At 37.0% G+C, this 23,792-nt stretch overlaps 6 protein-coding genes, 1 long non-coding RNA gene and 1 pseudogene across 7 annotated transcripts; 5 read left to right on the forward strand and 3 right to left on the reverse strand.

Annotated features, from left to right (window-relative positions):
- LOC104711993 (putative methyltransferase DDB_G0268948) lies at positions 2,980–4,633 on the reverse strand. The gene is made up of 3 exons (XM_010428783.2): positions 4,405–4,633; positions 3,432–4,058; positions 2,980–3,344 (listed from the first exon to the last, which is right to left on the reverse strand). Exons 1-3 carry the CDS (start codon positions 4,552–4,554, stop codon positions 3,189–3,191), a joined length of 933 nt encoding a protein of 310 aa, XP_010427085.1. The 5' UTR covers positions 4,555–4,633; the 3' UTR covers positions 2,980–3,188.
- LOC104715646 (F-box protein At3g62430-like) lies at positions 5,526–7,090 on the forward strand. Its single transcript, XM_019230045.1, has 3 exons — positions 5,526–6,411; positions 6,581–6,699; positions 6,797–7,090. The coding sequence occupies exons 1-3, from the start codon at positions 5,526–5,528 to the stop codon at positions 7,088–7,090; spliced, it is 1,299 nt and encodes a 432-aa protein (XP_019085590.1).
- Positions 8,272–11,204, forward strand: LOC104711994 (FKBP12-interacting protein of 37 kDa-like). Its single transcript, XM_010428784.2, has 13 exons — positions 8,272–8,498; positions 8,606–8,667; positions 8,771–8,838; positions 8,927–8,963; positions 9,067–9,154; positions 9,245–9,309; positions 9,405–9,482; positions 9,569–9,616; positions 9,964–10,017; positions 10,350–10,511; positions 10,657–10,726; positions 10,807–10,862; positions 10,973–11,204. Exons 1-13 carry the CDS (start codon positions 8,426–8,428, stop codon positions 11,132–11,134), a joined length of 1,023 nt encoding a protein of 340 aa, XP_010427086.1. The 5' UTR covers positions 8,272–8,425; the 3' UTR covers positions 11,135–11,204.
- Positions 11,526–13,191, forward strand: LOC104711995 (annotated as a pseudogene).
- Positions 13,275–16,005, reverse strand: LOC104711997. The gene is made up of 8 exons (XM_010428785.1): positions 15,469–16,005; positions 15,167–15,314; positions 14,919–15,069; positions 14,697–14,822; positions 14,539–14,619; positions 14,193–14,385; positions 13,831–14,101; positions 13,275–13,748 (listed from the first exon to the last, which is right to left on the reverse strand). The coding sequence occupies exons 1-8, from the start codon at positions 15,658–15,660 to the stop codon at positions 13,510–13,512; spliced, it is 1,401 nt and encodes a 466-aa protein (XP_010427087.1). The 5' UTR covers positions 15,661–16,005; the 3' UTR covers positions 13,275–13,509.
- Positions 18,614–19,550, forward strand: LOC104711998. Its single transcript, XM_010428786.1, has one exon. It carries the CDS (start codon positions 18,701–18,703, stop codon positions 19,397–19,399), a length of 699 nt encoding a protein of 232 aa, XP_010427088.1. The 5' UTR covers positions 18,614–18,700; the 3' UTR covers positions 19,400–19,550.
- Positions 19,788–20,523, forward strand: LOC104711999. The gene is made up of 2 exons (XR_755463.2): positions 19,788–20,165; positions 20,237–20,523. It is a non-coding gene; the product is annotated as an uncharacterized LOC104711999 (long non-coding RNA).
- On the reverse strand, positions 20,603–21,581 carry LOC104712000 (50S ribosomal protein L17, chloroplastic). Its single transcript, XM_010428788.1, has 2 exons — positions 21,281–21,581; positions 20,603–21,195 (listed from the first exon to the last, which is right to left on the reverse strand). Exons 1-2 carry the CDS (start codon positions 21,507–21,509, stop codon positions 20,786–20,788), a joined length of 639 nt encoding a protein of 212 aa, XP_010427090.1. The 5' UTR covers positions 21,510–21,581; the 3' UTR covers positions 20,603–20,785.

Raw genomic sequence — 23,792 nt, forward strand, 5'->3', positions numbered from 1 at the left:
TGAAAGCAGAGTTAAATCGTTTATGAAATGTGAAATTTTGGAACTTTGTTTATTCAGCTCAAGGTTTACAATGTTGTAATCTGCTTATTTATACAAGTTCCATAAACCCTAGAGTGCCTTGACAGATGTCAACATCCAACTACACAATTTGCATCTAAGGCTGTGAATTGGTTAGATGTCTCTATCATCGATCTGCAACTTGATCTCTTTATGTTTGTTTGAGTCGTACTGTCGGGAAGCGTGGCTGAGTTCTTTACTTCTATGGTTTTGTCCGGACATGATGCTGGCATGGTTTTGTCTTCAATGGAAGTTTGCCTTTTGTCTGTTGATGACGTAACTGTTGCAGCGTTTGCAGAGGAGGTAAGAGATGACCATTGAATCGTTGTGGGCTTGGCAGGCTTCTTAACGGGCTTCTTTTCGTTCTGCATTTGGCCCATTTGATTCAGTTGGATAGCGACACCGTTTTGTTGTTTTGCAGAGGATGTAGAAAGCAAATACTCTGGTTTGGCTTGAGGCTTCAGTCGAGTATTGCTATCAAGAGGTACACTTAAATTGTCTGATCAATTTTGATGTTTTATTTAGAACTCAAAACATGTTTAACGAATAGAAATATTTTTTCGAAAATTAATGAAAAATGCAAAAGAAAAAAAAGGAATATGTATGTCGTTCAGTGTTCAAGAAAGCGCTAGGCGGTATCTGGGCGGTGACCTAGCGCCTAGCGCCTAGAACGCCTAATCGGGGCCTAGACGGTTTTTAGGCGGTTTAGGCGTTTACAACATAAAACATTATATATATAAAATTATGTACAAATATATGTTAGAAAAATAAAAAAAATTATAAATTATAAACAAAATTAACAAAAATACATTTATTTAAGTTATATTAACAACATATAAACATTTATAATTACGTATACAAATATAAAACTTAATAATTTAAATCTATATAGTTAAAAATCAAAAATAAATATTAAAATTAAATTAATGTAATTTTAAGCGGTTTAGGCGGTCATCTAGGCGTCTACTGAGCGCCTAGCGCCTAGACGGCGCCTAGGCGGCCGCCTAGACCGCTTTCTTGAACACTGATGTCGTTTCTTATTCAAAATAAATGTTCTTTTTTAACAAAATTCCAAAACACAATATAAAGAGCTTGTTCTTAGGTCAAAATAGTGTACAACTTTGATTCTTTTATTTTATTTCATTATAATTCTTATTTATATGTTTATAATTCTTAATTTCTTACTCATACTTCTCCTGACTCTTCTAGTCTACATTTCTTACATACCCGTCCAGTCAGTTACCAATATACCTTTGAATTACATTAACTAGTTGTTGAGATGTGACATTAAGAGTTTTAAGACCATGATATTTTTGATGTGGGTTTTGTGCCACGGACCCTAGTGTCGCAAGTTTGAGAAATTGGGTTGCAAGGTTTTGTCAAACGGAGTGTCGTGGTAAACAACAGTCCGCAACTTTTACCAAAACACTTGACTACGAAAAAAATTAGCACTACACTGAAATGACGAAAAACATTTTATTTTTGTGTCATAGATATAAAATAATCTGTTTATCCGTGTGTATATATGTGTGTTTTAAAATTCTTCGAATCATCTCGAAGATTAGAGTAAAGTAATTGTTTAAAGATTGGATTATCTTGTAAGCAAAAAACACAGTGCCGCTGACTTAAAGAGATACCGAGATCCAATGCATTATTTAACATTGCTTGTAGAATTATGTGTTCACATGTGGTTTAGTCATTAACTAGTACTATGAAATCTTTAATTAGTTGTCTGAACTAATCATTAATATCCGTTGATACATTTTAAAATAATGGTCTAATTAATGGCATATTTCACAGCTTGATATCGATAGATATTGGCCAACAACGCTCTATAGCAACTCACTGTTGATCTTTTCACACTCGGAACTATCGACTTTAAGAAACAAAGCAACAAACAGAATCCGTTTGTAAATTCCTAACTAACACAGTTAAAACTTAAAACTCTAAAACAAGCAGAGCACACCTAAAAATAGAAGACCAATATGTATATAGGAGTCCTAAATGAACTAATAAATAAGACTTCAACGTTGATATGAAAGGTTGTTGCGAGGTCCAATTGTAATAGAATAGTATACAAAAATTTAAAATTGTTGTCAGATCTATAACTGAAAATATAAAGTAAAAGATAAAATACTTAATGCAATATAAATCACTTGATAGATCCACAAATCAATGATGTGCAATTATATAGGAATCTGGATCATTCATGTTTGATTTTTTCACAGGATCATAGAAGTTGACATTTTGATTCCTGTCTATATCACCCATTGATTCTTCAAATCCAAATAAGAAAAACCATTTATGTGCTTCATTTCCAAGCATTCTTTTTTTCTTTCTTTTCTGAATTTCTATAATATGTACTCAATAAAATAACGTTTATATACATAGATGGAAAGTTAAGGGGAAATAAATGAAAATAATGAAACATTCTTAGAATTTATTGGCAAGTTCATTTTTGTGTGTATTATTAAATTCAGTTGTAGATATTTCAGAACTCTCACATCATGATTTTAGAGAATAATAAAGTTTACATAATTCAGGAAAATGATGTTGATTCTAGACGCTCTCTAGATGCCAGATTAGTTCTCTAAAGAGGAAAAAGCTAGCTAAAAGTCTAAAACGTATACTTAAAGAGCTGTTTGTGAAGACTAAATCTCTAGAAATTAAAGGCTAAAACGTGATCTAAGTATCACTATCGATGCCAACTTTGTTTTCCATTATCTTTAACTTTTAAAAAAGTTTTCACTTATCTCACAACAGATCAAACCTGAAGCAAGAGTAGGTTTATTCAGAGATTTTTTCTGATATCAGATAAAAATCAATAAAGTTAATTTGCATTAAAACTATACATATGAAATTTGTTAATGAGATTTGGTCTTTACTACTCATGACGATCACACGAATATAACACTAATCAAATCCAAAATAGCTGAGTGGTATATATGACGCTTGAATTCTCACAACTTCATATATTCTTAATTTCAGACTTCCAATTCCATTTATTTTTGACATACTCGACATGAGCTGCATTATTTAGTACGACCACGTACTTATTATAGTTCAGGCGTTGTACAATAACCAACGGCGTTGAGTGCTTTAATATCGGATAACTGATATGATTCATCTTTTTATGCCTCATCTTCACTAGTATTTTGTTTCTTACTTCGTATGTTTCCTTCATCGGATGGTTGTCGTCTTTCTTGTTTTCTTCCAACCTCCGTTGGCAGCAAGAGATCTTTTTTACTATCTTCGGACAGTACTTGATCAGATTCGCATTTCACTTCCTGCACAAATAAATTATTAACTAAAACATAAGCAACAATATTGTTATTTTAATGAGAAAGTAAATTATGCTTTTATTGTAATCATACCGGAATTTTTCCAACAATCATATGAGCCTTGTAGAAAACATCTTTAACTTGGTTTTCATCACCCCAAGCCTCCTCAAACTTGGTCATTAGATCTTCATTTATAAGCTCTACACCTTTCTCCTTGGCCTTCATCGCGGGCTGCCACGATCTCAAGAACCCTATAAAGCCTTTAAGCGAGAGTTTATGCGGGATGTCTAGAGTTATAGGCTTTCCTTCGGACCCCATCCCTATGCTCTCAAATGGAAACATCAACGTTTTATAACCGTCAGATGCCAAATTCATAATAGGAGTTCTAAAAGGTAGAGTAGAGTCCACAAGACGCTTCATTATGGGATCGATCTCGGGCGAGATAACGATATCGTTGTATACCCAAACGGCAATTAGGCCTCCTTCTTTGCGAAGAACACGTTTTGCTACGTTGTAAAATGTGGTGAGGTCGAAGAAATGGACAGCTTGCGCAGCAACTATGAGATCCACAGAGTTTTCTCCCCCGATTAGAGCCACCATCTCATCTTCTGACATCGTTATTGGAGTGTGATGGTAACTGATTCTTGAGTGTTTGATTGCTCGTTTGAGTTGTGCTTCGTTTATATCGGTAGCCACAACATTCTCGTAATGCTCCACAAGCTGTAAAGATATAAAGAGAGTTCTCGGTATTGTCAAGACTACAATATGTATTATAGTATGATGAACAAGATTCTATTTTTGCTATATTATATACGTACTAGTATATGATTTATCCACGTGGTCTCATATATGGATATGGTTGATGAATATAATGAGAAAGTACCAACATAATTGACATGGGTCGACAAAAGAGCCCTCCTAAGTGTACATTTTGTTGCTAGGCTTATTACTTATTAGCATAATCGCCGTATCACAAATCAAACTAATTTGGTCTTACAAGTATATAAGAAGGTTTTAGATTTTCCAAGATCTAAAAAAGATAGAATTAGAAAGTTGATATAATTACCCCAATAGCAGCCTGACCGTTACCAGTTCCGACATCCCAAGCAAGCTTGTGGTCCTGTGTCCGTGCGGCAATCTTCTTGTACCAATCGATGGGATATCTAGGCCTTGCGTCGAGATAAGCTTTAGCCTCGTTTTCTGATAAGGCAGCCATTTTCCTCTTCTTCTTCTCCTCTCTTCTTGTTTCCTTGCTTTGTATTATATACAACTCTCTAGTTTTATGAACTCACTCTTGTTTGTATTAATATATTATGAAAAAGAGTTGAATGAAGTCCAACTTGGCGAGAGGTAAAGTTTCACTATAAATAAGTCCTTCCAAAGGAAGACGTGATCTTTAAGGTCTTATCTGTTTTAATATATATTTTGGTTGAACAAGACAAAAACAGTGTCTTGTGATGTTCCATGAAATGATAGAGGAGAAAAAAAAAAAAGATTTTCTGAAAAATCCATGATTTTTGGACTTTGTTACTCCCTTCATTGTCTCAATCAAAATTTCTTGATTTCAATAGCCTCTAAAAATACGTCTTTTTACATTCAAGAACAATCAAAGTTACAGTAAAATTTAATGAACTAGTATGATTTGTGTTCTTCTCTCGTAAATGTCAAGGTCTCTCATCGATAATGATACAATCATACGATTCTTTTAGATGCAATTAGACACATATTGAATACTACATTGAAAAGGGAAAAAGGGACTAAATCTTACTAAGTGACAAACTATCAATACAAATAATCTCCCTAACTAAGTGGCGAACTATCAATTTTAAAATTTATCAAACAAACAAAATATATATCGCTATAAATAATTCGAGGAAACTGTGTTTTGTGAAAAAATAAATAAAAAATCTGGTTTCAAGTCATAATGGGCTTGGTTATGGGCTTATCTATTGGGTTAGTTTTACCAAGATAAGTGAGGATATAAGTGAGAATTAGATGAGTCGCTGAGTTTTTTTTTTTACTCTTTCTTGACGAGAGCAGAGTATCGTTGCTCTGTTCTTGTAACTGTAACTCCGACGAGTTTGTTCTGGGGTGGTGTGTGATTCCGACGATACATACGCTAAGTTCTGGTTCACCGTCGATCGCGTTTCTTGATCGCTTTTGAGTTGGAGTACAAGTCGTGAAATCATGAGTGAGATCGTGAGAGTTCAAGAGATCTGTTCCAAGTCAGAACACCTAAAGATAGTCTCCAAGAACTGCTTGAATCAGATTACTATCATATCGAATGTTTCAGTTTCTGATCGCTCGTTTCAATCCAATGGAAGCTTCAAAGACTTCGTCTCCGTGTTATTGGCTCGACGTGATAGTTACCGTATAAGGAGGTTCTCTTTGAAGCTGCGGTCTATGGATTTTGATTCAGTTACGTACAATCTTGTCAATGACTGTGTACGCAACGTGTTGAATCGACGTGTTTTGGTTCTTGAACTGGACGTAAATTTCAATGAAGGTTACGCACTGCCATCTGAAGTCTTCACTTGCAAGAAAGTTGAGAAATTGAGACTAGGATCTGGTTTTGTTATTGAAAACATCCCTAGAAGCGCTTCGCTTCCAGCTCTGAAGACCCTCCTTCTTGATAAAGTTCGGTTCAATGCTACTGCTGGTGTTTGTGCGTTTACAAGGCTTGTTTCTGCTAGCCCTTTGCTTGAGGAGTTAGTCATATACAGGAACGACAGTGAAGATTGGAAATGGTCTCTCATTGTGTCTAGCGAGATCCTTAAGAGACTTACTTTTCGAGGTGGAGGTTGGAGAGATCATACTGGATGTAGTTATGAGCCTATTAGCTTTGATACTCCGAGTCTTGAATACTTCGAGTACTTTGATATCGTCCGAGATGAGTATCCAGTTGTTAATCTCAACTCACTTGTTGAAGCTAAGCTAGAACTTCTTGTTTTTCTTGGTGGTGATCACTACGATGCTAGGAATCTGATGAAGGGCTTAAAAAATGTTCGGAATCTGAGCATTGGCGCTGTTGACACAATGCATGTAAGTGATCTCTATTGTTTCTCTTTAATATGTTACTGCAGCTTAACAACTAGAGAGTATCTAGCTAGGAGGAACCATTGAGAGAGATACGAAAATCATAATCTTGCTAGACATTAGAATGATTTGTTGAAGTTATGACTGACTTAAAGTTGTCTGTTTAAACTCTGTTCCAGGTGTTTAATACCTTCAAAAAAAAAAAGTACCAGTGTTTGAAAACCTGAATCATTTATCAATTAGCACTGAAGTAGCTTCTTCCTGTTGGGATGCTGTGCCAATTCTGCTTGAGAAATCTCCAAATCTGAAGACTCTCACCGTTGAGGTATGACCAAAGGCACACCCTCTAAAAGTATATATTGTTTAAACAAAAGAATCAAAAACTCTGACAAAATCTTCCTTTGTTCTTTTTTTTTTCCAAGGCTTTGCATTACACTACTCAAGACCGTGGGGATGTGAACTCTGTTTGCAAATGCTTGGATGGCTATTATTTCCTATTGTCATGCCATATTAAGGTTCTAACGATAACAAAGTTCAAGGGAGATATCGGAGAGATGGTGCAAATAAAGCATGTGTTGGAGAAATTGCCGCGTCTTGAGCTGTTGGAACTTCATAGTCAGGCAAGCAGAAATGACTTTAAGATGAAGATCATGATGCATCTCCTAATGCTTCCTAGAGCTTCGTCAAAATGTAAAGTCAAGGTCAAGTTTTCTTGATCAAACATCATCAGTTTGTTCCCCTCAACATGAAACTTCTTCCATATCTTCTGATAAGAGAAAACATGAGAACTGGGTTTGTTTAATTAGCTAGTGTCTTTCCTTGATAGAACAGCTTGACATTTTTTTTTGCCATCTCTCAGACTCTCACTGGTTGTTGTGTCGTTTCTAAAAGCTACATTAGGTCTTTCATTACTCGGTTTGTGTTGCATATTACTTGTATACAGTCAATATCTGACAATTTGGTGAATGGAATATTGATATGACTGATGTTATCTTCTGCTCTAATAACGTTTTAGTTTAGATGATTTTATCAACTTATACAAAACGAGTAAAGGTCTTTGTATAGGCAACACAACGATTCATTAACCACACTCCAAATCTTTATTTTTTCACCTAGTAAATAATGAATTTGTTCATAAGACAAACCAAAAAAAAATAAAAAATAATAATAATGAATTTGTACAGAAAATATTAGTGCTGGGCACGGGACGGATACCCTTGAATTTTCTCCGACCTTTTACTTGTCCCGACCCTAACGGGTAATAGAAAAAATTTACTCATACTCGACCCTTAAATAACGGGTACCCGGAGAAACGGGTACCCGGTAAAAAATAGTTGACCCTTTACTCGTCCCGACCCTTTATTATTACCCCGAAAACGAGTACCCGATAAAAAAATGTTAATAATCGCAATAATAATTTTATCTTTTGAAATCCAAAAAATGAAAAATTCATAAATTTATGCAATATATAGTTCCAAAATTATAAAATTACGAATTTTGAAAATAAAAATAATATATTAATTCAGTTAGGCTAAGTTGAACTTAGGTTTTAACTCTAACTCTATAAATTAATAATAAATAATAATAATAATAATAATACAAAATATTAACGGGTATTTACGGGTCGGGTAGCAAAACGGGTAAAGGGCCGAGTAACGGGACAGGTATTGAAAACTAAACTAATACCCTATACTCGTCCCTTACTCACGGGTAATATAAATATAATATCCTTTACTCGACCCTAAAGCTGCGGGTACCCTTTTTTTGGGACGGGTACGAGCCGAGTAACGGATCGAATACGGGTAACGGGTATTAGTGCCCAGGCCTAGAAAATATAATATAATTATGGGTTTTTATTTCATTAAATATAATAATTTCAGTGAAAAGAAGCAAAAAAAAAACCGCGGATCCAGAAGGTGGACCCGGGTTGACCACGTTCTCCTCTTTTTTCCCCCAAATCTAAAACCCTAAATTCTCAATTGCCGTCGCTCTCGTCACACTCTCCGTTCACTCCACCAGCGACAATCCCCGTAGAAATCTCTGTGCCTCCAATGGAGTTTTCCTTACAAGACGACGATTTCGGAGGAGATTATTCCGCTGCTGCAAATGCCTCCAGGGCTTCAGGTCTCCACATTAATGGATTCCTCACGATTTTTTGTTTTTTTGTTTTTTTTTTTGTGGTTAGATTGGAGTTGAGGTTTTTCTCATTGTTTTCTATCTGTATCATTCAGGTAATAAAAGAAGCTTCGGTGATCTTGAAGACGATGAAGATGATATCTTCGGATCAAAAAAGGTAGGCCTTTTTCAAAAATTTTAATATTATCACAAAGTTCAGTTTTTTTGCTCACCTGCTTGATCAATGTTGAGATTCAAATTTTGAAATTATCGCTGTTTAGGGTCGAACTAAAGTGGAGGAAGCAGCACCTGGTGTTGCTACTGGGATGATTCTGTCACTCCGAGAGAGGTTTTTTTAATCAAATCTTTGTGTGCAAAAGCTTACGAATTTAAATGTATTAATCCTAACCTTGTTCTATCCTCTTTCTCTTTGGCAGTCTTCAGAATTGTAAAGATGATCTTGCTTCATGTCAAGTATTGTTACTATTCTCTACTCTATTTCAGTTTATACCATTGCTGCTGTTTACAAATTACAATTGCATCTTTTTGTTGTATCTTACTATTTGTATTTGGTTAGAATGAGCTCGAATCAGCGAAGACAGAGATTCAGAAGTGGAAATCAGCGTTTCAGAACGAGTCCTTTGTTCCTGCTGGAAAATCTCCTGGTTAGCCTCTCCATTACAAATGTTGGTTTGCGTATTTGTTTATGTAATGCAAATTCTTGACTATTCAAAAATGATTCTGTTTGGTTTCAGAACCTAGATTTCTGATTGACTATATCCAAAACCTTAAATCGTCTGAGAGATCTTTGAAAGAACAGGTTGGCATTTGAGCAATAGGTTGTGTATTTTTATCAATATGAAGGTCTTGATTTTTTTTTTCAAATATGGTTTGATGGGTTATTTCTCTTTTCAGTTAGAAATTGCAAAAAGAAAAGAAGCTTCATGCATTGTACAATATGCAAAACGGGAACAGGAAATGGCAGAGTTGAAGGTAATTCTCCACGAACTCATCGCTTAAATGCTATGTTTTCTTGAACATCGCAGAGAATTAATGTCTTCTTGGATTTGTAATTCTAGTCAGCTATTCGTGATTTGAAATCTCAACTCAAGCCAGCGTCAATGCAGGTACACTTCTCCACATGTTTTCATTCTGAAATAAGTTATATAATTATGGCAACAAAATAAACCATGAAAGTTAGTTGTTGAAGCAACTTTAACCTCTAGGTATAGTCCTCTTCTTTTTATGTCATCCTCGACCTTGATTCATGTAGAGGGAAAAAATCTTCTAGTCCTGTAGTTTCTCTGGTCTGAATATGATATTATGATGATATGCAATGTTCCTTGTAATCCTATTCCTGGTGCCTAATTAAGTCTGAGATATATGGCTATTATGTCAAATCACATTAGTCATCTAGCAGCTCGAAATGATCAGATAGCAGAGTACTTGAAATATTATTGACTTAACTTTGTAGGCGAGGAGGTTGTTGCTGGATCCAGCAATTCATGAAGAATTTTCACGCCTGAAGGTTTGCACCTACTCTTTTTCTATTTGGCGTTAGACTACTCTATCTTAAGTATGTAATTGTGGTAATATTTTCTTAGATAATCCAAACTTGTTGCTACTAGTCTAAATTCTTCTTGAGTTATGAATGGCCTGAAAGACGATTACTTAATAACTTATAGCCTGATGCTGTCTTCATTTGGAGATTCCTGGTAATAAATCAGCTTGTTTGATTTTCTCTTAGGTCGCAAGTACAGTTGCAGATGAAATCTCCAAACATTTTTTCTTATATTTGTTGCAAACTTGCAATGAAAAATGAGTAAATGAAGCTTGACATCATATATCTGTTTAATGCAGAATCTAGTTGGGGAAAAAGACAAGAAGATAAATGAACTCCAGGATCATGTTGCAGCACTTGCTTTTACTACTCAAAGCAAGATGGGAAAAATGCTTATGGCAAAATGCAAAACCCTGCAAGAGGAAAACGAGGAGATTGGGCACCAAGCTGCTGAAGGAAAGGTATAGCTTGTTCTACTCTCAGTCTTCACAATCTGAAATTACTTGGATTATAGAAGCAGTAGTCAGTCGTATTCTTCTATAGAACATGATTTTCTGAAAAGGGTAAGACAATTGATATTTCCCTATGTTCATGTTGTATTTACAGATTCATGAACTAGCGATGAAGCTTACAATGCAGAAGTCTCAAAACGCAGAACTCAGAAGTCAATTTGAAGGTAAGTCACATGTTGATATTAGATTTAGCAAAAGATTCTTGTACAGATAGAATTTGGAATTGAGGTTTTGTGGAATGCAGGACTGTTCAAACACATGGAGGAATTAACAAATGATGTTGAGAGATCAAACGAAACGGTAAATTAATCATCTGTCTTTATCTCTTAATTCCTGTTAAGAGTTTTCTTAAAAACGGAAGAATGATTATGGTTTTTTGTTGGAAATGGTGACTTTGATGAATCTCTCAGGTAATAATATTGCAAGAGAAATTGGAAGAGAAGGAGAAGGAGATAGCGAGAGTAAAGAAAGGGATGGAAATTGTTGTGCCTGATGTTGTAGTAAGTGACAACAAGAATGATGAAGTTGTTGAAATTGATGAAGATGCAAAAGAAATTGATGGTGGAGAATAGAACATTAGCTTATCAAACAGATGTTTTGTACATTTCGAAAGTTTTAAAATCACATTTTAATTTCATTTTATATCTCTGCATCTGTTATTGTTTCAGTGCTAATTCTTCATCCTCTTAGTATCTTTTTCTTTACAAAAGTTTCCTCCAAAACCATTGATCAGATAAGTACAACTACAATATAGATAAGTCTAAAATTTGGGGGACAAAAGTGTAATAGTAAATAAATTGGAGTACTCAAATCGAATACTGATAAATAAAAGTAACATTTATTACCCTTTTTCCCCCAAAAGATAAATAAATCACAAATTTAGGTCAATTAGTTGTTACGAACGAATTCAAAATCCGAAGGAGCGGGAAAATACAGAGTGACGTGTCACAAATCCATCATCATCTTCATTAATCAGATCAAAATAATAGGGTTCATCATCACAGAATCCAGAAACCGTCACAGTTCAAATTTTTTCAAAAAAAAAAAAAAAATGGAGAAGTACGAGAAGCTAGAGAAGGTAGGAGAAGGAACATACGGCAAAGTCTACAAAGCGATGGAGAAAGGAACCGGTAAGCTCGTAGCACTGAAGAAGACTCGTCTCGAGATGGACGAAGAAGGTATCCCACCAACCGCACTTCGTGAGATCTCGCTTCTCCAGATGTTATCTACATCGATCTACGTTGTTCGATTGCTCTGCGTCGAACACGTTCATCAGCCTTCAACAAAATCACAATCCCCCAAATCCAATCTCTATCTCGTTTTCGAGTAACTCGACACTGATCTTAAGAAATTCATCGATTCGTATCGGAAAGGACCTAATCCTAAGCCGCTTGAGCCTTTTCTGATTCAGAAATTGATGTTTCAGCTTTGTAAAGGAGTCGCGCATTGTCATAGTCACGGTGTGCTTCACCGTGATTTGAAACCGCAGAATCTTCTTCTGGTGAAAGATAAAGAGCTTCTTAAGATTGCTGATTTGGGTCTTGGTCGTGCTTTTACTGTTCCTCTTAAGTCGTATACGCATGAGATTGTTACTCTTTGGTATAGAGCTCCTGAAGTTCTTCTTGGATCCACTCATTATTCAACTGCTGTTGATATGTGGTCTGTTGGTTGTATCTTTGGTTAGTCTCTCTGATGATGTTTTTTTGCTGTTCTTTGACTTCGTCTCTCTGCGTTGTGATTTTTGTATTTATGTTTGTTGTTTTTTGCTATCTTTGAATTTGTATTAGCTGAGATGGTTAGGAGGCAAGCTCTCTTCCCTGGTGATTCTGAGTTTCAGCAGTTGCTTCATATCTTCAGGTATTTTGAGTTTACCTTCCATTGGTTCTTCTGGTTTTGTCCAGTGTCAATGTGAATTGCATCATTGAATGGCATAGCTAGCTTACCAATTGAAAACAGTTTGTTCTATATAGTTCAGGTTTCATAGATCCATAGTTCAATTGAGTAGAAAGACTATGATCTTGCTAATGGTTCCTTTTTTGGTTCATGGAGGTTGCTAGGAACACCAACCGAGCAGCAATGGCCTGGTGTTTCCACTCTCCGTGACTGGCATGTTTACCCTAAGTGGGAGCCGCAAGACTTAACTCTTGCTGTTCCTTCTCTTTCACCTCATGGAGTTGATCTTCTCACGGTAATCCACTGCCTGATGACCATAGCATATGAATATTGTTGTTGCAGAGCAGATCTAAACTCCTCTTCTTCTTGTTCCTAAGCTGAACAATGCTTTGTTAATTCTTTCTGATTGAGCTTTATGTTTGAACAAATGCAGAAATTGCTCAAGTACAATCCAGCCGAAAGAATCTCAGCAAAAACAGCACTTGATCACCCATATTTCGACAGCCTTGACAAGTCTCAGTTCTGAAGCGAAACACACACAAGTTCTTTGGTGATTCTGTTGTCATCGTCTTGGTGAATGTTAAACATTTGTTTTCTGTTGGTTTCCGACACATCAGTGTCTTCTTATGTTTGGATTAGAGATCTGTAGTCTTGCTGAAGAAACTGGTAAAGCTTGTTTTATCGAGTGAATGTAAAACACAATGGTGTGGTAGCAATGAGATGATTCCTTAAGATCGTTTATTCTTGTGTGATCATACAAACTTGATGCTCAGCATTCTGAAGATGTCAACTTTGAGAGTTAAAGTGAGACCTTCGATGTGAAAATAAAGGGTCTTTTATAGAATTGTCAAACCCAAATGTTACGTACAATGGTATTAGTGTACACAATTGGTATTCTGACACACACACTTGCCCACAAATGGTTTACAACACAAGTAGCTGCTCAAAGACACTAAGTTAAAAATATTGATCGCTACACACAATTGAAGGAAACAAAATAATACACAGTAGTAGTAGTAGTAGCAGCAGCTATCGATGATGACGTGATGTGAAATCAATTGGACCACACATGAACAAGGCCGTGTCTGTTTCCTGTGTATATCTCATTGCGTTCCTCGTCATAGAAAAGAGCCGTTATGTCTTCTAAAGCTTCAGCTACCGCATTTCTTCTTTGCTTTGAGTTCTTCCCCGCGCAACTGCTACTGCTCTCATCTTCTTTTGGAGGTCCACTGCTTGGTGTTATTTTAGCTAAGCACTTCCCAGTCAATATATTGCTGATATTGATTGATCCCGCTGCACCATACGACAAACACACCATTAATGATATTTGTTCGATTATAGGGTTATATAATGTTGATGAGCTTCTTCTACTTACCATTTCCTTCTATCCACTGATCTTCGGTATCTGCTTTGCAGTACGAGATGATCAGATCTTGATCACTTGTTATGTAGATATTATTTGTGTTACAGTCTGGATGCCATAGAAGATGGTCCTCAAAGGAAGTCACGAGCTCTCCGCGAAAATTCCAAACAGAAACGTTTCGATTCCTGAATGTCAGAAACAACTGGTTCTCATACAGAAATATGAACGCAGATGGTGTCATGAACTCCGCTCTACTAACTTCCATTAGCTCAGCATTTCTTACCTGAGTTTCCAAATCAGAAACCATTCGTTATTATAAAAAAAATGTAAAACAAAAGCTAAAGATTGATTGAATCAGACAAAAATCAACTCACGTCAAGAATTTGAAGATTCTCATTCTCTTGCTTAACAAGAAGTTTCTCATTGAATTGTTCAATGAAATCAACTTTCTTGTTTCGGTGGAGCAAATGATTGAAGGACTTGAGAACTGTGCCATCTTCTATTGACAGAATCTTCAGAGGAACATGACTGATAGCTCTCTTGAAGATCAATAACATTATCCCTGGACTGATGCAGGGAAACAAATGGGCAGTTCAGTTAGAGAAGATACAAGTCTTTCAACCCAAACTAGTGGACAGAACAATAACGCAATCAGCATTCTCAATATTTGCAAACATAAAACAAAAAAAAAAGGGTCAAACACAGATGGAGGATAGTTACCTGATCTTTATTTCTTGGACATTTTTATCTGATATCGAATATAGCATGGTATAGTTTTTCAGATCAAAAACCTTGTACACACTGCATGAAACAACTATCAGGACCAGAGGATGAAACTTGTAGTCACAAAATTTAGGTTGTTCAGACCAGAAAATAACCTGTCCTGCGCAGAATAAGTCAGCACTTTTCCATTGACATCATCAAACTCTACAAATCCAGGCCACTTTAATGATTCAGACTCAAAAAGGGCAAACCCTGCATCGGGCTGACCTCTCAGAATATACCTAATAGTTGAAAATAACCAGAAACACACATTAGTTCGAATAACCCAGAAAGAAAAAAGACACTAGCTAAGAGAACCTAGAAGGAAAACAACATACTCAATTCTAGTGGATCTGCATTTCAAAGAGCTGAAATTGTCTGAAGCATAAACCGAAACTGTGATGAGAGAATCATTGTTCTTGTTGTAGAACAAGCTCCTGATGACTTCATCTGGACTAACATTCAAAAAGCATATTCTTTTGTTCGTCTCTGCAAATGAAAGTTAACAATCCAAAAGGTCTAACGTCTAAACTTACAAAGACACAAAGCTGAATGAAGTAAACGAACTCAAAGTTACTCAAATTACCTCTACTAAAAGCTGCACAGACACCTGAATGAGCAAGAGCAAAGACAATGTCCCTTGCAGCGACAATCTCGATAACTTTAGTTCTTTTCATCAAAAACGGTAATGCAACTAAACAATGTCCCTTTGGATCGTGTGTATCATATTGCTCCTGAAATACAAAATTAGTAATTAATCAATGCCAATTAAGAGAATTTAAGTAAACAATGAGCAACCCAAGCCTATTTCTAGGGTTTGGGAGGGAGATTCTCCAGAATCAAAGAAATTAGGGTAAATCCTAAAAGATTGAAAATTCAGAAACATACCACGAGACGCATGTTACGAAATCTCTCCTGGGCAGTGCTAATAGAGAAAGCTCGATCCTTGCGAGATGAGATTTCTCTACGTTGAAGCTTCTTAACGCTGTTGACGAACCCATCGGGTCGAGACCTTTTCTTAGCCACAACTCTTCTTCCACTACAAGGTCTAGGGCTTGCTGTAATCCTTCTTCCTTCCATCTACTTCCTTCCTCCTCCTCCTTCAAAAGCCCTAATATTTTACAGCAGGTTCCGATTTTTTTTTTTTTTGGAAACCCTAGAATGATGAGGAAGACAAGACAAGAAAAGTGAAGAAGAAAGAAACCCTAAGCTTTAGGGGAGGAGAAGAGATGAAGAAGAAGAAGCGAGAGTTGGGTTATCTCCAGGGAGGAAGACGAGAAGTGACGTCTACTACATGGGAGTGTGACGTAAGCGATGTTTGAAGATTCAGATTTGGGATTCAATGTTTCAAAAGCTCTTCTTTGTTTCAAAACTCTCAATTTCGAGCATGAACCAGACGAAATCGAACCGATCTGAATTATTTTCGCGTAGATCGAAGACATAAGTTAAATTAACAAAAATTGAATATATTAAAACGTAGCGTTTTAGCGTCAAACAAAACAAAGTTGGAAGAAATTAGCTTTTATGGGCTTATTAAGGCCCAATATAAACTTCGAGACGGGCAATCCATTTATTTCACTTTTTATTTTTTCCTTCCAAAGATGAATATTATTGATCTTAAGGATGGTTATCCCACCACAAATACAATTGTTGAGAGAGCAATTCAAATACTCATGCATGCATACACACTATCATAAGCTTTGGTGGCCATTCACCTTTTGGTGAAAAACTATGGTGACATTCGGAAATATTCATTTTTACATATTTTAGAAAATTATCGAAAAAAATCATTTAAATTTTCCGCAAATTTTGGAATATTTAAGACACTTACCTTGTAAATCATTCGATTATTAAAAAAAAAAAAAAAAACAGAAGTCGCAAATTCATTGCAGAAAAAGTCAAATCATGACACTCACCTTATTATTTTTATCATCTCCATTCTTCCCAGTTCCCACACCTCAAGCTGAACTAATCAATGCAAATAGATCTTTGAAACAATATAAATATGGTCAATCTTTTGGAACAATGTTATTACGTACGAAAAGTCAATTCAACTTTTCAGCAAAATTTTCAATCATGTGATTTAAAAATTTAACAGACGTGACACGACACAAATTCACTACAAAAGAGGTCGATAAAAAAAAAACAAACAATAAGACATGATTATTATAGTAAGCGAACAAGATTAAACGCGGGCCAAACACACAAAACCCAGTCTCGTGTAAACGAAGAAATGGACCCAGATAAAGACACACGGTGACTTAGAAGATCATTCGAGTTTGTTTACGTAATAAACCCACACGAAATTAGGCAAAAAGCGACGGATAACGCAGGAAGCATGGTCTCTCCATGTGATTTACTATCAGTGATATCAACCCCGTAACCTCACCTTATTATTTTACTAGTATCAATCTCCCTTCTTCTCCCACCTCCACATAGCTGAACTAATTAATGCAAATCTTTGAAACGATATAAATATATGGGTCAATCAATACAAATTTTGTTTAATTTTAAGTTCAACCAACAACCATTTTTTTTAGGAAGAGCTGTCTATACGTGGAGTGTAAAACGGTCTTACGCTGTTTAAATGGCAATTAATGAGGTTGACTGTATTTGTATATTTTGTCCGTGTATAAAACTTTATTCCTTGTTAAACCAAATTCTAAGTTTTTAGCTGAAAAAAGTTATTTAAAACTAAATTCGGATGCTCATGTGTTTGCTTTTCCTTGGATTCTATGATATATTTGGAAAGCCCGAAAATGCAAAAATATTTGAAAACGAGGATGAGCGACCGGATGAAGTGGCACGACTAGCCGCCAGTGAGGCAAAGCTTTGGTCCAAGGCTCAGAGTGAGGAGGAGGATATTCTTCCCCATTGCCCACAGCCAGTTTTTGGCCGAATGTGCGGGGGGCTCAGCTCTCCCCTGTTTTCACAAGTTTCTGTTATTTGTTGATGGGTCATGGAAGGATACAGATAGGTTTTCTGGTGCGGGATGGGTTTGTCGGTCGTCTCAGGGGTCTCCCCCGCTTATGGGCGCCGCTAATTTCCGCCGTAGTCTGTCTCCACTTCATACTGAGGTCGAAGCTTTTGTTTGGGCTATGCGCTGCATGATAGGTCATGATTTTTTAGATGTGGCTTTCTTTACAGACTGTTCAGATTTGGTGAAGATGGTGTCTTCTCCCTCCGACTGGCCAGCTTACTCAGCTTATCTCGACGACATCAAGGTGGATATGACAGAATTCTTGAATTTCTCTTTGACCTTGATTTCCAGGAAGGACAATATGCTTGCGGATCGTCTGGCAAGACAAGTTCGTACCCAACCGCATGTTATTACTTTTGTAAACGACTCTGTTCCCAATTGGCTCGTTTGAGCTAATTCTTTTACTTGTTGTCAAAACAAAAAAAAAGTTATTTAAAACTAACTATAAATACATTAGCTTTTGTTTGTGATTAACAATTACTTCAGTACTTAATATTCAACTATTGTTTTATTATTTTTACAATTCATAATTTATACGTAATTATAATTGCATAGAAAGCCTAATAGTATATATATTTATCATTTTGGAACTAATTTCTTTTCAAGAATTTGGAGTAAGATATGTTTTTTAAAATAGTTATTTTATGAATTTAGAATGGTATAACAAATAGAATTTGGAGTCTAAAATTTTACCAAATTCTAAAACTTTGAAACAAGTTATACACACCAACAAAAAAAAAAGTATCTTATAAAAATGTAATTTCTTCCCAACTTATGAATAATCAAATCTATATATTTTTCATCAATTATGTTTAGACGTTTTAAGTAATTGGAACCTTCTTAACTCTGATTATTTTATGGTATTTAGTCTATTTACTGCCAAAAAGGCCTTTAAAAATACTTTAGAATTTAGAAATACTCCCATTAAAACTCGTGGCAAATTTAGAAATATACTTTTTAATCCATTTTTTTATTATTTAAATCAAATGAGAAAAAAAAACGGATGTTTTATTTATATGAGTCGTGTCATAAAAATTAGTTACAGAAAAAAGAGGGTCTAAACATTTAAGGAAAATAAAAACAAAACCTCTGAGGAAAATAAAGCGCAACAGAGAAGACGAAGACGAAGACGAAGCAAGTATGAGTAGTGTTGTCTCAATCAAATCCGATGATAAAAAGGAAGAGAAGCCAGGAGCTGCCATGTTACCACAACCTCCCAAACCAACCGCTTCTTCCATGGAAACGCAATCCGGTAAAACAAAATCGCGGCGGAAACGCAACTGCAAAATCTGCGTCTGTTTCAGCATCCTCCTCTTCCTCCTCATCTGTATAATCATCATCATCTTAGCTTTCACTCTCTTCAAACCAAAACGCCCCGTCACAACCATGGATTCCATCTCCGTCGAACGTCTTCGAGCCTCCGTCAACCCACTCCTCCTCAAAGTCTTTTTAAACCTAACGCTAAACGTCGATCTCTCGCTTAAAAACCCTAACCGGGTCGGGTTCAGCTACGATTCGTCTTCGGCGCTGCTTAACTACAGAGGCCAGCTGATCGGTGAAGCTCCGCTCCCGGCGAGCCGAGTCGCGCCGCGGAAAACGCATCTTTTGAATCTGACGCTGACGCTAATGGCGGATCGGTTGTTATCTGAGTCGGAGCTTTTGTCTGATGTCATGGCTGGCGTCATACCGCTCAACGCGTTTGTTAAAGTCTCTGGTAAAGTAAGCGTTCTCAAAATCTTCAAGATTAAGGTTCAGTCGTCTTCTTCGTGTGATCTCATCGTCTCTGTTTCGGGTCGTAATGTCACGAGTCAGAACTGTAAATATTCAACTAAGTTATAAACAACAGATCTTGTAGTAGATCTACAAACTTACACTTTGTCTTCTTGTTTTGTCTTTTTTTTTTTTTTTGGTATTTTAAATTTGGTACACTATCATTATGTATGTATTATTTGCTCTAATCAATAGAGATTGGCTTTTGCTTTTTTAATAATCTTGTTGAGATCTTATAATTGATTCAGCGAAATTAGTAATACGTTCTTTTAGTCAATGGTGTCAACGTACATGTAGTAGCTATTTTTTCAACTTTTTAAAGTTATAAAGAAAAAGTCAGGTAAAGGATATCAAAAATCAGATGATTGTTAATTACTACAATCATATAATGTAGGCAGTTTGTAAGGAAGTAGTTGGCAGCTCAAATCGCATTTAAAGCACTATCTTCCTTACTTTAGCTAGATCCATCTATATTTTCTACGAGTGTGGCTTGAAGCTCTCCAAATAATAATACAAGAAATAAAGAGATCCACACATATATTTTATAGTTTGTTGTCATGGCCAGGCGTATGCGTAAATCTAAATCATCTAAACGGTGCGATTGCTGCACACCTTGGTGTATCGTCTTGACCATTCTAATCCTCGCCTTCGTAATTGCCATAATCTTGGTATTGGAGGTTTACAAACCGAAAAGCCCTATTACGCAGATCTAAATCAGCCACGAGTCACTTTACAAGGCGTCGTATATCCTCCGAGTTTCAAGCACAGAGATGAGATAGTGGAAGACATTAGTTGTATACAGAGAAACAAGTTGGTCATGTTGATCTTCCCTCAGGTATATTGCCAGCTAAATTTCTTTGATTCTAGCTTCTCGACTTACTCTTCAAATCGACTAGTTTGTTTCAGACATAAGTAGCAAAGATTGTGTTGGAAACAAAGACAGAGGTCCTGTAGAGAAGTCAAGCTGTTGGGAATCTTCAAGACACACTTTAGTTCGGATTGTAAAATCAATATGACTTCCCCTTCTATGAAAGTGTAGAACCAAACAAGAATGTAAAATGAGCTCTAAGTTGTATATTGAATTCGTCTTTTGGTATCCATATAGGCAGACAAAAGGATTGATTTTTATGTCATACACTAGTAAAGACTGTATTTTTCAACTCCATTTGAATATATCTCCCTCTCTCTCGATCCTTAAGTTCATCTCCATCTGAATCTTGATTGAAATTTCTTAAGAGAATAGAAACTACAAAGATCTTTACCAGAAAGAGAGAAAGAACAAAAGCATTCATCTATTTGCTCATCGTCTCAACTCTAACGAAAGCAATTTTAACAATTGAATCTCACAAAACAAACAAAATGATCTCATATCTGCATCAACAACTGTTTCTTAGATATTACATAGCAAAAGTTGAACAATTTAGCAATTTCAAAGAAAGAGAGATATTATTGACCTTAGACAAGTTCAATGTAAGCCATTGGAGCATTATCACCTCTCCTTGGAAGAGTTCTAATGATCCTCGTGTATCCTCCATTCCTCTCACCATATCTATCAGGAACCTCAGCAAACAGAGCATGAACGATCTGCTTCTCGTAGATATAACCCAGAGCCTGTCTTCTCTTATGCAACGAACCGTCTTTAGCCAATGTAATCATCTTGTCAACAAACTTCCTCATGGCACTGGCTCTAGCTCGAGTCGTCTTGATTCTCCCATGCTTAAGAAGCTGCGTCGTGAGTCCTCTCAGAAGAGCTTTACGCTGGTCCGGTGGTCTGTTCAGCTTCGGAACACGTCGTCCGTGTCTCATCGCGTAAACACGACCACCACCATCAACAATTTTGAATCCATTCTCAAAACTCTGCCAATCTGCGTTGCGAAATTCCCAAAATAAACCCTAACGATTCAATTGAAAACGGTAATGTCTCTGTGGAGGTTTGAAATGTTTACTTACCTGGAAGTCCGATTGAGAGGAGAGGGTTGACCGGAGAGAGACCGGAGAACGAAGGGAGTGAAGGAGAAGAGATGGGGAGGCGGAGAGTGACTGGACGGCGAGAAGACGATGTAGGTAACCGGAATGATGAAGGAGATGGAAGAGCTGATTTGAGAGAAGACATGCTCCAAACTCTGCTTGCGGAATCTGTAGGTGTCGCTGCCATTGCCATGGACACTGGAATCGCCATTAGAGTGTGATTCTCTCTGCAACAAAGGTTTGATTTTGCTGGAGTTGAATGGATAAGGGATAGAGAGGAAGAGGACTTTGTTTATCAGAAACCTTTTCATGGGCCTTAATGGGCCTAGAAAACGGTAACTCTTACACAATAGAGTTTTGCATTTGGTCTTAGGACTTGAGATTGAAACTTCTTTGGGCTATATATGATGTAATGTTAAGAATTGTTTATATTTTACTAGCCCGCGTTAATGTATTAACGTGGATATAAGAAAATTAGGGGTGGGTATTTTGGTTTAAGTTCGGGTTTGGTTTGGGTTCGGTTCGGTTTGATTTATTTTCGGTTTTGGTAAAACTCCAACCAAACTCAATCAAAGTTTTTGGTTTAGTTTATGTTTGGGTCGGTTTATATTTGGTTTGGTTTTAGTTTGGTTCGGTTTAAAAATCTAATGTAACAAAATAAATTGATTGTGGTTTTTATTTTTTTTCAACCAAACATTTAAATAAATTAAAAGGTGACTCCAGAATTGGTTGCCCAACTTGGAGGGGAAGAGTTTACAAAAGAAACTTCAGAAACTAGAGATCTAGAAGAGCGCGCCAGACAATCAGCTCGCACGTTAGACATCCTCGGAATTTTAGTCAGAGTGAAGGAGGAGAAGGATGATCTTAGAGCTTGGAAGTCTTCGAACAAATGCGAGAAGGCTGGCCAGTCGTTGGGAACTTGCACCATCGCCACCAGCTAGGAGCTATCAGACTCAAAGTTGGAACAATCTATCCCCATCGCCCGAAGAGACTCCATAGCCCAAATCAAGGCTTCAAACTCCGTATGAAGGGGAGAGGGAGTACGACGCAAACTGCGAGCTCCCATAAGTATCGTCCTATCATCGTTAGTACCATAATACCAACCCAAGCCCTCCAAAGGATCCGTACCTTTCCAGGAACCATCAACCTGGCAACGAATCGAGGAATTCCTATCCTCCAGAGAAGACTGGGGAGCCACATAATTCTCAGAGACACACTTGGCCGCCTCCCAATAAAGTTTATCGTTTAACGCCTGATTTAAAATATCAATAGGCTCTGCTTCCATTCCTTGAAACACTTTTTTATTCCTATCTTTCCAAATTGTCCACAATATCCAAGGCAACCTATATCCAATGCTAGGACCCCCAAGATTTGAAAAGGTCTTGGAATAAAGAAAATCTAAATTCGAATACACAGATCCAAAAGAAAAACCAGTCAAAGACAACTGGAGAGGAGATAGCTCCCACACCAAACACGAACGAACACACTCAAAAAGAGCGTGGTTAATAGTCTCCACTGCTGAAGCGCACCGCGGACACGTATCGACGCATCGGACACCCCGGTGAGCGAGCCGTTCTTTCACAGGAAGGGACCCAGACGCCACCTGCCAGAAAAAATGTTGGACCTTTGAGGGAACATCAAGCTTCCAAGCTTGTGCCCGTAAAACTGTGCATGTCGGCCCGTATACGACTTTCTTATGTAATTCCCGTGCTAACCTATAACCAGATTTCACTGAATACTTGCCGGATTTAATATAATGCCAAATCAGTCTATCCGAAGTCAATGACTTACTGACCACCAAACTCCGTACAAGCTGAATGTCCGCTGGATCCAAAAACTCCTCCAGAGTAGGCAAGTGCCAATCCAAAGTAAGGGGATTAATTAGGTGATTGACCATCAGGTTAGGATGGAGAACTCTCCCCCTGCCATTCGCCGGTCTTGGCTGATGATCCGGGATCCACGGGTCTCTCCAAGCCGAAATATTATTTCCCGACCCGACGAGCCACCTCGCCCCTCTTTCTACTAAACCCTTTGTTGAAAAAATGCTCCTCCATGCAAAGGATGGGGAATAGGGTTTAGTCGCCAATAAAGGATGTTTTCTCCTGAAATATCGACCGCGCATCACCCGAGCCATTAGAGAATTCGGGTAGTGAATCAACCTCCAATACTGCTTAGCCAGCATTGCGTCATTAAATTCTTCCAGAGCACGGAATCCCAAGCCCCCATCGCATTTATCCTCACAGAGCTTATCCCAAGCTACCCAATGTAGACCTCTGGCCTTATCATTAGACTTCCACCAAAATTTTGAAATAGCACTCGTAAGTTTGGACGTTAACTCCTGAGTTAATTTATAACATGACATGACATGAGTCGGAAGAGCTAACGCAACTGATTTGATCATAATCTCTTTACCCCCTTTTGATAAAATCTTCGCCGACCAGCCATTAACTCGCTCATCTAAACGATCATTAACATAACTAAAAACTTCAGTCTT

This window comes from Camelina sativa, chromosome 9 (genome assembly GCF_000633955.1).
Source record: "Camelina sativa cultivar DH55 chromosome 9, Cs, whole genome shotgun sequence".
NCBI classification, from domain to species: Eukaryota; Viridiplantae; Streptophyta; class Magnoliopsida; order Brassicales; family Brassicaceae; genus Camelina; species Camelina sativa.